Source organism: Equus quagga, chromosome 11, assembly GCF_021613505.1.
Source record: "Equus quagga isolate Etosha38 chromosome 11, UCLA_HA_Equagga_1.0, whole genome shotgun sequence".
Classification (NCBI taxonomy): domain Eukaryota; kingdom Metazoa; phylum Chordata; class Mammalia; order Perissodactyla; family Equidae; genus Equus; species Equus quagga.
The window spans coordinates 94,478,964-94,495,211 of record NC_060277.1 but is presented as its reverse complement, the minus strand read 5'-3'; the positions used below and the strand labels follow the sequence as shown (position 1 = coordinate 94,495,211).

Genomic DNA, 16,248 nt, shown 5'->3' with positions numbered 1-16,248 from the left:
AGTGTAGTTAGTTCCTATAAATTTGAGACATTGCTTAAATGCATATTATATCAATTATAAATTACAAAAGAATGGTTACTGAGAAAATAAGGATTCAAAATTTGTATTAGCTGATAAATGACACGAACTTACTAAGCCTTTTTGGTTTTTGTTTTTTAAGATTTTATTTTTCCTTTTTCTCCCCAAACTGCCCTGGTACACAGTTGTATATTTTTAGTTGTGGGTCCTTCTAGTTGTGGCATGTGGGATGCTGCCTCAGCGTGGCTTGATGAGCAGTGCCATGTCTGATGAGCAGTGCCAAGTCCGTGCCCAGGATCTGAACCAGCGAAACCCTGGTCTGCCAAAGTGGAGCGTGCAAACTTAACCACTTGGCTGGGGCCAGCCCCACCTTTTTGTTTTTTAAGGTACATTGCACCCCACTGTTCTTGCTGCAATGGAATTTTTTTTTTTTTTAAATTGGCACCTGAGCTAACAACTGTTGCCAATCTTTTTTTTTTTTTTCCTGTTTTACCTTCCCAAACCCCCCCCCCCCCCCCCCCCCCCGTACATAGTTGTATATCTTAGTTGCAGGTCCTTCCAGTTGTGGGATGTGGGACACCGCCTCAACGTGGCCTGACGAGCAGTGCCATGTCCACGCCCAGGATGCAAACCCTGGGCCGCCTCAGTGGAGCACATGAACTTAACCACTTGGCCACAGAGCCAGGCCCTGCAATGGAATTTTTTTAAGTGAATTCTGGACATTTTTTCTGAAACCCACAGAAAATTTTTTAATTCGTTAACTTTTCTTCTAGAGTAATGGACGTCTGTTCTTGCCTGCCCTGTGTCCTTTTCCTTCGTAATTCCACTTTTGGAAAAGTATCCTAAAGACTGAAAAACAAAAAGCTTGTGTCCAAAAGTGTTCATTGAAGGGAACAGCAGAAATGTCCTAAAATAGAAGAATTAGTTAAACTGGTACATCCTTACTTACCATGTATTACACAGCCATTAGAAGTAATGTTTTCCCCAAATAGCACAGGAAAGTCCTCATGTTGGGTAGAGGGGGAAAAAGATACAAAACTATCCCGTATAATTTGTCAAAACACATTGAATTATAATAAAGGTGCATTTTATTGTGTGTAAATTATACCACAATAGAGTAGGAAGGAAAAACTGTCTTTTAGACAGTATGAGGCTCGAATATAAACTAGTGCTTCTCAAACTTGTGCCTACAAATCCCTTCAGGATCTTGTTAAAATGCAGATTCTGATTCAATAGGTCTGAGGGGGGCCTGAGATTGTATTAAGCAGTTCCCAAGTGATGTCAATGCTGGTGGTTGGAGACCTTACTTGGAATAGCAAAGGTGTAACTACATGCCAGTTCATCTTGATGTGTGGTCTCTGGACCAGCAATATTACCATGACCTGAGGGCTTGTTAGAAATTCGGATTATCCGGCCCACCCAAAAACTACTGACCTAAAGCACTTGTTTTAACAAGCGCTCTGGTTAATGCTGACGCACACTAAAATTTGAGAACGAATGCTATGTGCATTGAAAGACCTATGGCAAATTGCAACAAAGTGCTAGCTGCTTTTCTCAGGATGATAAGATTTGGGTGATTTTTGTTTTCTTCTTTGCATTTTCCTATAGTTTACAAAAGTAGTAAATGTTACATGTTTTTCAAAATGAAAATAACTATAATTTTTTTCTGGTTATAAAAGTAATATATGGGTTCCAGTTCTAATATCATGCTGAACTGGTACCACTCCAGGAATCAGTCTCAGGTGTTTTTCACTTGTGCTGTACGATTGCAAATCTGAACAGGATGTCTTCAGAATGTGTTGAAAAACTATGATGGTTAATTGTGTGTCAACTCCCCTGGGCCAAGGGATGCCCAGATAACTGGTAAAGTATGATTTCTAAATGTGCCTGTGAGGGTGTCTCCGGAAGAGACTAGCATTTGAATCAGTAGACTGAGTAAAGAAGCTCACCCTCCCCACTGCACGTGGGTATCGTCCAATCTGTTGAGGACCTGAATGGAACAAAAATGGAGAGGAAGGGCAAATTCCCTTTCTCTAAGCTGAAACATCTATCTCCTGCCCTCCAACATGGGCGCTCCTGGTTCTCAGGCCTGGGAACTCAGATTTATATCAATGACTCCCCTGGTTCTCAGACCTTCAGACTTAGACTGAGTTGCACCACCAGCTTTCTCTCCAGCTTGCAGACTGCAGATGGTGGTATTTCTCAGCCTCCATAATTATGTGAGCCAATTCCTATAATAAATCTCTTCTTATATATATATATCCATATATATCCTATTGGCTCTGTTTTTCTGGAGGACTCTGACTAATACAAACTCCAAAGTCCATGTTGGTACCTAAAGAACCCAGGATGACCTAGGGTAGTGGATCTGCCAGCCTCGGTTCTGAGCTGCAGATGAGACCACATGGAGCTCCTCCTTACTTTACTCAGGAATCATTCACTTGATCCTCTTTCGTTAGAAAGACCGACTTGTGGGGTCGGCCCGGTGGTGCAGCAGTTAAGTTCGCACATTCCCGCTTCTTGTCGGCCCGGGGTTCTCCGGTTCAGATCCCAGGTGCAGACATGGTACTGCTTGGCCAAAGCCGTGCTGTGGTAGGCGTCCCACATATAAAGTAGAGGAAGATGGGCATAGATGTTAGCTCAGAGCCAGTCTTCCTCAGCAAAAAGAGGAGGATTGGCAGTAGTTAGCTCAGGGCTAATCTTCCTCAAAAAAAAAAAAGACCGACTTTTCCAATCTGATTCTACAGAAATTAACAGAATACAGTCATGTCCATCACAACAAGAAGAGACTGATCTTGAATATGCTGTGTCTGCTGGAACAGCTAAAACTCTTTAATAAAGAGCAGTTCCTCACTGGCATAGTGTTTGCTGTTGAAGGCGTTGAAGTCCCTCGTCATAAGGTGGTTCTTGCAATGTGTAGTTCTTATTTCAGGCCACGCTGTGAGTGAACTAGTGATAGCAGACACGCTCACACCTAGGGAATGTTGGTGTCACTACACTGCCTAATAGACAAGAGAAACTTAGGCACACACAGTAACTTGGCAATAAATGACAGCACTGTATAACAGTTTTATGAAACAATGTGCTTTGTGTAAGTAGACGTGTTGCAACAATGTCAAAAACATATAATTAAAAAATAATCAATGCAGAGAATTGTTGAGTTTTGCAGATTGTGAGGAATTAAAGTGCCAAAAGATTGGTGGGCACAATTTCACTTCTGGGTACCACCAGAAAGCTTTCATGCTGCTGCCACCCAACCTACTGATTGATAAGTGTTTTCAGTAGTGACCACTTACCTGTGGAAAATGAAGGGACAGTTTGCAAAGCTGCTGAGCTGTGGCTAGAGCTCAACCCAGAATCACCTTCACAATATTTCTCAGCCATATCAAAGTGGATGCTCTTGAGATGACGAAAGAGAAGATGATGATTTCCATCAAAGCATCTTCCAAAGAGCCTTGCAGCCTTTACTTTTCTGTTCGTACAACCCCAGATACAAAAAGTTCACAAGCTATACAGCCCACCAGCTGATTTGCGTAAGGTTGGACAGTTGTAAGTCTTGATAATGACATCTCTAGAGCAGGCGGTCAATTTGCTCTGAAAAACACATAAAGGAATCAGTGAAAACAAGCCAACATCAAGCTACCTTCAAATCTGGAATTACTTTTACTGGTCCAATCACAGCAAGATTCCCAAAGACCCTGATGCTTTTTGTCCACATAAAGCCACATCTTTGGTTTGCTGTGAAGACTACAACTATAATCTGGAGGAGAGAGTGTAGGGAGAGAACTTAACCAGAGGCCTGCTGAAAGGTAGGACACTGAGGAGTGTGCGCAGACAAGGGTGAGCCCGTTTTCTTGTGCTCAGCAGTCATGGTCCACAGTGCAGTCATGTGATCATACCTTCTAGTAGAGTCACTTTCCAAGGTCTGGAACAGTGGCCATGAGGCAGACTAGCAGGGCCTTTAACTCGGGTTGCAGCTTTTGGTAATAATATTTTGTATAGTGCATAAAACTTTCTTCTGACACAGTAGATGGTTCTTCAGTACTTGTGGAAAATCACAATGTGAATAAATGTGGGAAATGGCCAATATTCCTGCTGAGTGATGCTCTGACCCGCCCCCCCCCCCCATGTTAGAGCTGTTGTAATCTCAGATTCTGTGTTTTTATGCAAGAAACCCACTTAAGAGAGAGAACTAAAGATGTCACCTACCAGTATGATGTGGAATTGACCAGAACATATACTGTGGTTACTGGGGAGAGATTTTCAATGCACCATAGGGAAACTCTTGATCCTGCCTTGAAGAATCTCCATGGAAACCATTTATGTATCTTTTCTTGCCGGATGGAACAGAGGAGTTTGAACTGGATGGAGAAATGGTTGCATTACCAACTGTTTGGCTGTAGAACTCAGGCAGTGCATACCCGGATTATGTGCTTTGTAACTGTCTTTGCTAAACAAGAGACATGAAGCAACAAGCATGAAAAGGCGAAAAGTGAGAACATAAACATACCTTTAATAAATTCCAAAGCAAAAAAGTTACCTATATGATGGAGAGCTCTAACAGACACCACATTAACTAAGCGATCAATAATGAGACAGAATGGCATACCACACTCCCCAGGCGAAGCAACGGGAAACGTACATCATCCCCCAGGCAGTAGTCTCGTCAAAAGACTTACCCTACACCTAATCTTGAGCAAAGATTCACACATATTGAATTATAAAACAAATTCCTACTGAGAGGGGTGAGCTCGGGCACTCTGTCGACAAAGCAGAGGGGGTCAACCACAAGAAAAGAGTCAACCTGGTCCCAAACCTCAGTCTTGAATTTCTAACCCTTAATCTGTCTTGATGTTTTTCATTTAGAAATTCTCAGTCCACCTGACGGGATTAAACTGTTAGTTGGGTAGAGGACTCCACAACCCTGAAGGGAAAGATAGAAAGACAGAAATGATGAACTAATTGAACCCAAAGTATTTATAATTTTGTGTTAAATTTAGAAATGTTTCATAATCATTCAGGATGATGTGTTTGTATTACATATTTTGAATGTCCCTAAAGTTTAAGAGAATTTAACCGACAGGTTAGCCTTGCAATTTCTATTTAAATGTATAATTTATCTTTACATGTGATTTTAATTTAAAAGTTTTAAGAAATCCAAATAAATTTGTAAACACTACTGTAAAATTGAACTTGAACTGCTACATTTGTACATTTGGTTTATTAGGTTTACAGGAATTGTTTTAATAAATATGAAGATATTACTTGTTAGAGTTGTCAGTCAGTCCCATTAGGCACTGGAAACGTTTGGAAATTTAATTAATCAGGATTGTAATTAGTGCTCATTGCTTAGACAAATTAAACTTCTCAAAATTATGAGATAATTGAATATTAATTAAAGAACAAGTGAAAGTGATTATTATTTTGATACTCAAATTATTAAATGTATAATAGAACAACAAAAGGTATAGTTGAAGGTATAAAAGGAAAAAGTTTTTTTTTTTTTGAGGAAGATCAGCCCTGAGCTAACTACTGCTAGTCCTCCTCTTTTTGCTGAGGAAGACTGGCCCTGAGCTAACATCCGTGCCCGTCTTCCTCTACTTTCTATGTGGGACGCCTACCACAGCATGGCTTACCAAGCGGTGCCATGTCCACACCCGAGATCCGAACCGGCGAACCCTGGCAGCTGAGATGCGGAACGTGCGAACTTAACTGCTGCACCACCGGGCCAGCCCCAGTTTTTTTCATTTAAAGTCTTAATTGAATATAAATTCAAACCCAAGGATATTGATTTTGTGTACAAAAGCATCAAACTCAAATGGATAGAAGCAAGCCAAATTACTCCACTTCATAAAGAATGATAAGGAGAGATGAGCAGAGTGGAGTGTGGGGGAACAAGAGGGTGAAGGAAGAGGAAGAGGAAAGAAGTTTCCCCAGAGAGCTGGAGAGAGAGAGATGTGTAACAATGACTTAGAGGAAGTCTTACTCTCTTTCATGACCTCCTCAAAAGAATTTCAGTACAGACCAACATTGCTTTTTTCTTTTTAAATCAATTTTATTGAGGTATAATTTAGATACATAAAATGCACCCGCTCTAAGTGTACAGATTGATGACTTTTGACAAGTGTGTACTCCCGCATAAGCCACCATCATAATCAAGATGTAACACATTTCCATCAGCTCAAAAACTTCTTATGTGTCTCTTCAACCCCAGACAAACACTAATCTGATTTCTACCATTACAGGTTAGTTTTACCTATTCTAGAACTTCATATAAATGGAATCATACAAATGTATGCTTCTGCGTCCGGCTTCTTTCATTTGGCATAATTTTTCTGAAAATTATCCATGTTGTTGCACGTATCAATTGTTCCTTCTTTTTTTAATTGCTGAGTATTATTCCATTGCATAGATTTGTTTATTCATCCATTCACCTGTTGATGGACACGTGGGTTGTTTCCAGTTGGGCCTATTGTAAATAAAGCTGTTATGAACGTCAGAGTGCAAGTCTTTTTTTTTTTTTTAAAGATTGGCACGTCAGCTAACAACTGTTGCCAATCTTTTTATTTTCTTTCTTTCTGCTTTTTCTCCCCAAATCCCCCCAGTACATAGTTGTATATTTTAGTTGTGGGACCTTCTAGTTGTGGCATGTGGGATGACGCCTCAACGTGGCCTGATGAGCGGTGCCATGTCTGCGCCCAGGATCCAAACCAGCAAAACCCTGGGCCACCGTAGCAGAGCACACGAACTTAACCACTCAGCCACGGGGCCGGCGCTGCAAGTCTTTTTTATAGACATATTTTTTTATTTCTCTTGGGTAAATACCTAGAAGTGGAATCGTTGGGTCATTTGTTAAGTATGTGTTTACCTTTATAAGAAACCGCCAAACTTCTTCAAAGCAGTTGTATCAGTGTACACTACTCCCCCTTACATTTTCTCTTAGTACTTTCTCAAGTCAGATTTGTTTCTTTGGAGTAAGACAGTATCTTCACTGGCCTCAAGGTGGCCCCAATACATCCTGGTAAGTGCAAAAAGATATTCCAGTAAATGTTATTTTGGCTGGAGGAAAGGCAGCCCAATCCACAGGTGACTGTCTTCTGCCTCTAGTAACTTTCCACAACTTTCCAGGGCCTGGCCAAGGGCAGCCCTTGGACCCAGGAGTGTTACTTTTAGGGAGGGAGTTACGTTGATCTGCCCATCAACTGATCTTGAGTTAACCTGATCCCACTTCAGCCCCTGGGGTTATGGAGAGAAAAGGGCCCCAGGCTGCAGGCAGTGATCGTGGTTGCTTGTACCTCTCGGCCTCACAAACGTAGGCCATTCAGAGCTGCATGGAGGGAGAAAGGGACTTTGAAAGCTGCCTCTTGATAACTAACTCAAACCCTTACCCTTCCTCTCACCCCCAATCCCAAAGCAGTTTCTCTCATCTACGAGTTCACTCTGGGCTTTCAAGGAAAAGAAGGGAGGGACTCCCAAGCCCTCTGGTCACTCAGATGAGGCTGCCTGCAGAGCCCAGCCACTTTCAGGCCCAGTTATTGTCCTACTGAGCAAAGATCTCTATAGACAACCTAGAAATGGGTGAGATGGGGAAAAGAGACCAGGTGGGGACCTCCAGCTGGCAGTAATGACTCTTCTGCCCAAGGACGAGAAAGAGGGGATGGGGCTAGGCAGAGGGCATGAAAGAAGACCCAGAGATGCAGTGGTTTGGAAGGACCTGGGGACAGGGTGACTAGACTGGGGAGGCTTCTTGAGGGAGAAGTTGTGCCGAAGTGGCTGGTGGGAGCAGACTTGGGGAGAACTCTCTGACTCTCCATCTCAGCATGAAAGACCAAAGCCAGATGCAGATCTGTGAGAGCAAGGGCTGAATTCTCCTGTCTTGGGTGCAAGGCCACGTAGAATAAAGACTACATTTCCCAGCCTTCCTTGTGGAGGGTCATCCTGGCCAATGATATGTGAACAGGTCAGTCACGTGGCAGCATCCTGGGATTTTTATAAGAGATGGATGTCCTTGCACCTATTTCTCCCACCTTCATCCCTTTCTCCCTCTGCTGCCTGGAGTCCGAATGACTCTGTGGATCACGGAGGAGGAGGGCCACACCCAGGAAGGAACCTGCCCCGCTGAGGACTCTGGAGCACACAGCTGCCCCACCAGCGCTGAACGGCCCACTGCTCTCCACCTTTTATGTGAGAAAGAAACAAGCTTCTCTTGTTTAAGCCACTGTTTAATATTTGTGCTGTTACAGCCAAAACTAATCTTAAATAATCACGGAGCTGAAGGAGGAGGTAAGGCCTGACAGGGAAGCAGGTTCCAGTGGTGACAAAACCGCAGAGGTTGAAGGCCAGGGGAGAGGGGAGAGGAGCTGGGTGGCCAGTGAACCAAAGGTCATCTAGTTTGGAGGGTTTTCAGGCCTGGGGAAGAGTTTGAAGGGTCAGGTACTGTGTGGCAAGGCGGGGGACTAGGAGAAGCAACAAGGAGAACCAACCAGGCCCACCGCCGCCCACCCCCGACCCTCCCACTCAGGCCGAGCTGGGGGCAGGAGATTTCACCATTAACCCATTCCGGAGTTTTCATTTCTACCCAGGACCAGACATTCTGATTATTGATCTCAGTCCAGATTGGCCACTTAAGTGATCACAAGCCCTAGAGGAGATCAGAGGGAGCAACTGAGGCATGGGACCCACCAGAGATCTCATCACCTTGGGGCAGAGAGGATCTGCACCCTCCACAACCCTCCCCCCTTCACTCATTCATCCACCCCACAAATGTTTACTGAGCATCTACTACAAGCCAGGAACTGCTCTAGGCGGGGACAGGACAGTGAACACAGCACCAAAAGTGCCTGCCCTCAGGGAGCTTACAGGCTAATGGAGGAGACACACGCTACACAGGAAAATAAGATAAATATAAATGATGTTACATAGTGATCAGTGCAAAGGAAATAAGGCTGAGAAAGGGGATAGGAAGTAGGGGTTAAATTCCACTTAGGGCTGCTAGGGAAGGCCTCACGAAAAGGCCACATTTATGTCAAGACTTTTAGAAATGTTAGAGGGCGCAGGAGAGAGAAAATACAGCCGTGTGTTGACGATGTCGTTGGTATTAACCTACGGGTACAAACATGAATGTGATGCCTGTGTGCATCTGTGCAACAGGCGCAAGAAGGGGCTCCACAGCCCGATGGGCCAGGCTGGGGTGTCTGGCACAGAGACTGAATGTGACCAGGGCAGGACAGGCCTCTGAGCCCAGCCCAGATCTCAAGTACGGCCAAGAATGGGACCACACACCACCAGCTCTGGGCAGCATCAGCGACACCTGCTCCCAGGCTGGACGGCGCTATCTGAGGAGGATGGGCCCCAGAGATTGTAGAGTCTCTTGTGTCTGGCCCTGTGATATCAGGGGCTGGGGACAGTGCAGGGTGACCATGCGTTCTCCACCTCCCGCCCCATCCTCGCCCACTGCCTCTGCCATTTTGCACTCCCCACAGGCAGATGGGTCTGATGGGGTTTTTCCAGGCTGGGTCAGTGGCCTGACCCAGCAGGGGCCATGGGGACAGGGCAGGGACCATTCCTGGACAGTCAGGGGAGATGAGGTGTGTCCCTGAGCCCCCACAGCTGGGGGCAGGGGTTGGGGGTCTGGGAACAGCTTTGGCAGGAGCAGGCGGAAGTCAGGGATGGGGAGGTCGGCAGTGCCCCCCACCCCACATCCTGTTTTGGAATGTGGGGCCCCAACACATGCGTTCCTTTGGACTTCGTCCAGGCAGTATCTCCCCACCCAGGCCCACTCCCAAGGGAACTGTGCACCAGGGTGGGTAGGGTTCCCCGGCACGCCCAAGCATTAACCTAGGGTTTTTCCAGGCTGGGCTGAGCCCCTGAGCCAGCACGGGTTAAGGACACATTTTCCACCTCTTCCTGAAATCAGGCCAGGGGATCTCCATCAGCACGTGGAAAACCATACAGGCCCCCATGGCTGAAGGGGAGATGAAACATAACAAAGGAGGCGAGTCCTGGCGAGGCACAGCCCACCTCCAGTGCCTGTGCCCACCAGCCCCACATTAAACCCTGGGGACTGTCAGGCCCTGGGATACCACCTGGGAAGCCCAGCCAGGCTGAAGTGGGGACAGTTCCATGACGGGTTTAAGAGCATGGGCTCTGGACCAGTCAAGCCAGGGATGAGGCCGGGACCTGCCATTTACTTGCTGCCTGACTGTGGGAGAGTGGCTTAGATCCTCTGAGTCTCAGCTTCCCTCCTGCCAGGGTTGTCAAGAGAATTAAATGAGCTAATTCATGCCATGGGCTCAGCACAGGGCTGGGCCCAGCACAGGTGGCCAGGTGAGGGAGGGGGATGGTGTGTGGGCTGGGCAGACTCCCAGAAAGGCAGAGGGGACAAATAAAACATCTCAACCTGCAAGTGTCCCCTCCCTGGCCGCTCAGGTCACTGTCCATCCTCCTAACTCTCCTCCTCTAAGGGACAACTTCTCCTGCCACCTAAAGCAGTAGGAAGTGACTCAATTCAGAGCCTTATGGGGGAAGAGAAGCCTTTCTCTCTATTATAAAAACCATGCTCATTATAGTAAATCTGGACATTACGGAAAAGCAGGAAGGAAGCAAAAGCTGTTAACCCCTCTGGTTAGCTGCATGTTTTTCCATGTGGGTTTTTCCCGGGCACGAGTTTGCTTGTTCTCTGTAACATGGTTGGGACCTTAGCATGAGAACAGAGAGCTGAAGGAGACACGGGGTCAGCTGGCCCAGCCTCCTCAGTTGACAAGCCAGGAGACTCTGGCCCAGAGAAGCTCAGGGACTTGTCCAAGGTCAGGGGTGGCAGAGCTGGAACCAGATCCATTAGGTGTTTGCTGCCTCTCAAAATACCAGTGCCCCCAACACCAGCACCAATCCTCCCTCCAGCTCTGAAGACGGCCTTCAAAGGGGACAGTCAATAGCGGATTGAGGCCTTTCAGTTTGGAGGGACAGGTTTCCATGAGTCCCCTGGTTCCCTCAATAAGGGGTGCAGCTCTGGTTGACCCCCCTCCCCCATTTCTAGATGGAGACACACCATGGGATGGGAGTGAGGTGGGGGTAGGGGTGGGTGAGAGACGGAAAGGGAGGACTAGCAGAGCCCAGCAAGGGGTGTGCCCTGTGCCTGTTCCCAAGGGTGGAGTCAGACAACAGGGTCACGCTGTCCCTTTAAGAGAAGGGGGAGAGCTAGCCCCTCTCAGCCATCCTGTCCTGTCATCCATCCCAGCCAAATGCGAAAGGGAAAATGAAAGAGGGACCAGGAGGAACAGGTCCTAGGCATCTCTCAAGGTCCCTCGCTCAGCTCTAACACCCCAGCTCCAGCCACAGGGTGAGTGGGGCTGGTGAGGATCTGGGGGCCTCAGGGCCCCAAGGGACCCAAGTGTGTGTGTGTGTGTGTGTGTGTGTGTGTTGGGGGAGGCTCTGAGGAAATGTGGGAGGAAGCAGAGAGGCACCAGAAGGAGATGGGAGAGGGCTAGGCCCGCATTCCCAACACCCTGGGGTCCGAGTGTTTGGGGACACCTAGGACAAAAGATCCTGATAGAGTTATGGAAATTGGGGCTCCCTTTGTGTCAGGCCCCCCAATTCTGTGAGGAGTCCACTGCAGTAAAAAGGGCAGTAGAAATGGTGGGCGGAGAAAGAAGGAGGGATCCCTCTGGGTCTGGTGGCTCCCACCTCTCCCAGGGGTACCAAATTGGGTCTGGAGTCCCGGGTTCGAGCCACCGTTCTTGCCCATGGAGCATCCCTGAGCACATAAGGGCACCACTGGCTTTCTGCTTCTACAAATGCGGTCAGGGGCTGGCCCTGCTGATCTCCACGTTCCCTGTCTACAAATCCGGACTCTGGAGGAGCACAGGACCCAACCACGCAGGCCCATGGGTGTCTGGCTAGAGCAGCAGGGTGGAGCTCCTCCCCAGCACCCATTGGCCCCAAGGAGAAGGGCGCCCATAGTTGAGAATCACAGAACCCCTCCCGCACCCGCCCCGTTTGCTAACTCATTTGTTCCCACAAAATCCCGCCTCAACCCAGGTCTAGCTGCCCCCCCTGACTCACCCCGAAGTTAGAAGAGGTCTAATGGACTACATCCCGACGGGGATGCAGGGGTGGGGGTCCCTGATCTGCCCCGGCCTCTGACTCCAGCCCTGCGTCCACAGCGCCATGGGGGAGTGGGCGTTCCTCGGCTCGCTGCTGGACGCCTTGCAGTCGCAGGTGCCGCTCGTGGGCCGCCTGTGGCTGGTGGTCATGCTGATCTTCCGCATCCTGGTGCTGGCCACGGTGGGCGAGGCCGTGTTCGCGGACGAGCAGGAGGAGTTCGTGTGCAACACGCGGCAGCCGGGCTGTCGCCAGATCTGCTACGACCGCGCCTTCCCCGTCTCCCACTACCGCTTCTGGGTCTTCCACATCCTGCTGCTCTCGGCGCCCCCGGTGCTGTTCCTCATCTACTCTATGCACGAGACCAGCAAGGAGCCGGGTGGCGCCGACGCCACGCCCCGGGGGCGCCCCCAGGGCCCGTGCGCGCCCTCCGCCCTGCGCGCCCGCCGCGCGCGCTGCTGCTACCTGCTGAGCGTGGTGCTGCGCCTGGCGGCCGAGCTGGCCTTCCTGGGCGGCCAGACGCTGTTCTACGGCTTCCGCGTGGCCCCCCGCTTCGCGTGCGCCGGCCCGCCGTGCCCGCACATCGTGGACTGCTTCGTGAGCCGGCCCACCGAGAAGACCGTCTTCGTGGTCTTCTACTTCGCCGTGGGGCTGCTCTCGGCGCTGCTCAGCGTGGCCGAGCTGGGCCACCTGCTCTGGAAGGGCCGTCCGTGCGCCAGGGGCTCTCGCCAGGCGGCCGAGCGCGACAACCGCTGCAACCGCGCGCACGAGGTGGCGCAGAAGCTGCTCCCGCCGCCGCTGCCGCCGCCGCCGCCGCCGAACCTGCCCTCCCGGCGCCCGGGCCCCGATCCCTACGCCCCACCCGCCTATGCGCACCGGGCCGGCGACAGCGAGGGCGGCAGCGGCCGCAGCAAGGCATCCCTGGCCATTGTCCGCCAGGACCTGGCCATCTAGAAGCGGCCACCTCCTCGGGCGGAGAGTGAGATCAGAGGCCGTCAGACCCCGCCGCCCCCGGCCCTCACCGCAGAAGCAAGAGGTGGCTTCCGCAAGAACTGCTCGCAGGACCCTGCTGAGCAGGAGACACGCAGCGGGGATGGCCTGCAGGGTGGCATCCCAGCCGGGCCGGGTCAGAGGATGAACTAAGGCAGGTCCTTGATGCCCTGACCCAGGTGGAAAGGAAGGAGGCCAGGGGGCTGGGAGAAAGTGGGTGAAAGGAGGGCAGACAGAGTGCAAGGTGGAGGAGGTTCAGATGGTGACCTGGTTGTTTTACTGGGGACGAAAACAACCGTGAGACTAGTCTCTGTGTGGGCTCTCCGTGCATGTGTGCACATGTACACAAATGCGGTGTGAGCTGTGTGCGCGCGTGCACATGTAAAACTTGTGTGAGCCGTTTGTGTGCATGTGTGTACGAACATACACATTCCAGGTGAGCTCTCTGTGTGTGCACACCTGTACATCCTGTGTGGGTTTTGTGTGTGCATATGTATACCCCGCGTGCGTCCCGAGTATGTACATGCATGTGTACGCCCTGTGCGAGCTGTGTGTGTGTGTGATCTCTGATATGCCCTGTGTGGGTGGCCAGGATCCAGTGCCAGCAGCAGCCACAGTGCCTCCCTCCCTACCTGGGGGGTGCATCACAGGAAGGTCTCCCCTCCTGATGGAGCCCACACAGGAAGAGGGGGGCAGGCCACAGCCTGGTAGGGCTTGTGGGCACCTCCACACTCTGGACCTTGCGGCCTGAGCTGGGAGGCGAGCTGCCCTTTCACCGAGGTAGAGTGGGGAGCGGGGGTGGGGCTAGAGGGCAGGACTCTTCTCTTCTAGCTTCACCCTCCTCACCCTGCTACTGGTCCCCACAGTTTATAAACATGCTTGAGTCCCTTCCATCCTCAGAAGAAACGTCCCCCCAAACGTGCTCCTGGCCCCGCATATCCTGCAGCCACCACCCATTTCCCTCCTGGGGGAATACAGAGAGCTGTCTACATGGCTGCCTCTTGTCCCCCTCCTGTCTCTCCTCTATCCCCATCTGTCTTCCTCCCTCACTGCCCAATGGGGCCACTCTCCATAAGATCTTCCAGAGCCTAAGCGACAACTCCAGGGGCCACCATCTGACTGCTCCCCTGGGGCTCCGTCCCCCCTGCTGAGCAGATTGCCAGTGACTCACTCGGCCTGATTTTTCCTGTGTCCCTGGCCCTTCCCTCTCTGTTCCTGCGCTCCTCTTCTGCCGCTCCTCTGCCTGTACTCCACAGGGCGGCCGAGGGGTCTTTCTCAATAGCCCCCCTGCTTAGGCCATTGGGGCTGCTCTGCCCTTTGGGTAAGCCCAGCACCTGAACGAGGCTCCTGACGTCCATCTGGCCCTGCCTCTCAGGCCTCCAGCCCCGTCAGATTGACTTCCCCATGGTTTCTCTGCTCCAGATGACACCGAATTTTCTGTTTCTCCCAAGCCTGGTGCCTGATTCTGCTTCCCAGTGTTTGAACATCCTGTTCCTTCGCCGGGAGCAGCCTCCTCTTTGCAGCCCCACCCTCCCCTGGCTGACACCCAACTACCTGCCTTTTGGTCTCATTTGGGAAGAAAACAGATGCTTTCCCTGACGCTTGCCACTCTCAAGTCACTGAATTCTGGACCCCTCCACGCAAACTCAGATGTGGAGGTCCAGCTGTTTTCCAGATATATTCCTTCAACGAGTATTTGTTGAACACGTGCTTTGCGCCAGGCAGTGTTCGAGATCAGCACTGTTCGGGAGAAACAGGACATGAGCCACATGTAATTTCAAGTTTTCCATTAGCCACGTTAAAAAGTAAAAGGAAACAGGTGAAATTAATTTTAATATATTTTCTTTAACCCAACCTATCCAAAATATAATTTCAATATATTATTTGAAAATATTAAGGAGATATTTTACATTCTTTGTTTGGTACTAAGTCTTTGGAATCTGGTATATATTTTACCCTTGGAGCACATCTCAGTTTGGGCCAGCCATGTTTCTAAGACTCAGTCACCACACGTAGTTAGTGGCTGCTGTATTGAACAGAGCAGATCCAGATGTTGGGCTACAGTGGTGAGCAAAACCTGACTTCATGGCGCTTACATTCTGGTGGGGAGGGCCAACAATAAATGTAGAATGTACTGCCAGGAAGCCATAAGAGTAAGGGGAGAATGACATCCTTGAGGGATGACACTGGAACAGAATGTAACCATGAAGTTGTCTCCAGGAAGAGCATTCCAGGTGGAGGGAATGGCAAGTGCAAAGGCCCTGAGGCAGGAATAAGCCAGAGGTGTTGGAGGCCAGTGTGGCCTGAGTGGAGCAAGGGATGGAGGAGGAGGCATGTCAGCAGCACCTCAAACACAACCTCAACTTCCTTAGTTCTCTTTTCAGTTGCTGATGTCCCCATCCACACAGGTCACCTCTACCCACTGTTGCTGTAGCCTGTCCTCTGCCTGCCTTCCACACTCCTCAATCACCTGTCCTCCCATTTTACCACCTAAGTATTTCCTCCCTGTCTCCTCTCTTCTCCACCCCTCAGAGGCTGCACAGGGTCAGCCCCGTCACCAATGGCCTGGAGAACTCCCACAGCCTCTGCTCTGCACCCCTGCCCCCACACTCCTCATCCTGGATTACTGATCACCTCACTCACTGGCTTAAAGTCCTTCACTCCCATTGCCCTCAGGATCAAGTCCAGCTCCTGAACAGGCGTGACCTGAGCCTGTTCCGGCCGCCACATCCTCACCTCTTCCACCAATCCAACCAAAAACTGAAATGGTTGAGACACAGAGATGGTGGCGATTTCCAATCACGAGAAGCTATTTATCACCTCTGCATCCCACCTGGCTGACTTTCCCTTAGAGATGAAGCTGGGGAGAGGCACCTCTTCCAGGGCGGCTTCCAAGCTCTACCTGAGCCTGGTTCGATGCCTCTGCCCTGCGCTCCCGGAGGCCTGAGCAAGACCCGGTCACCGCCCTCCCCAGGCTGTATCTGCCACCATCCTTGGTGAAGGCGGGGCCTGGTGCAGTGCCAAGCACATGCCAGCCCGTGGTGACCAGACGCCACAGCAGTGGTTCCCAACGAGGGGGCAGTTTTGCTCCCCAGGGGATGTTTGGCAATATCTGCAGACATATTTGGTTGTCACAGCTGG

At 50.1% G+C, this 16,248-nt stretch overlaps 1 protein-coding gene and 1 pseudogene across 1 annotated transcript; both read left to right on the top strand.

Moving 5' to 3' along the window:
• The first annotated feature begins 968 nt into the window (after positions 1-968).
• Positions 969-4,421, top strand: LOC124247241 (kelch repeat and BTB domain-containing protein 2-like; annotated as a pseudogene).
• A 7,717-nt stretch (positions 4,422-12,138) lies between these two features.
• GJD3 (gap junction protein delta 3) lies at positions 12,139-14,931 on the top strand. Its single transcript, XM_046676845.1, has one exon. It carries the CDS (start codon positions 12,184-12,186, stop codon positions 13,069-13,071), a length of 888 nt encoding a protein of 295 aa, XP_046532801.1. The 5' UTR covers positions 12,139-12,183; the 3' UTR covers positions 13,072-14,931.
• Positions 14,932-16,248: the final 1,317 nt, after the last annotated feature.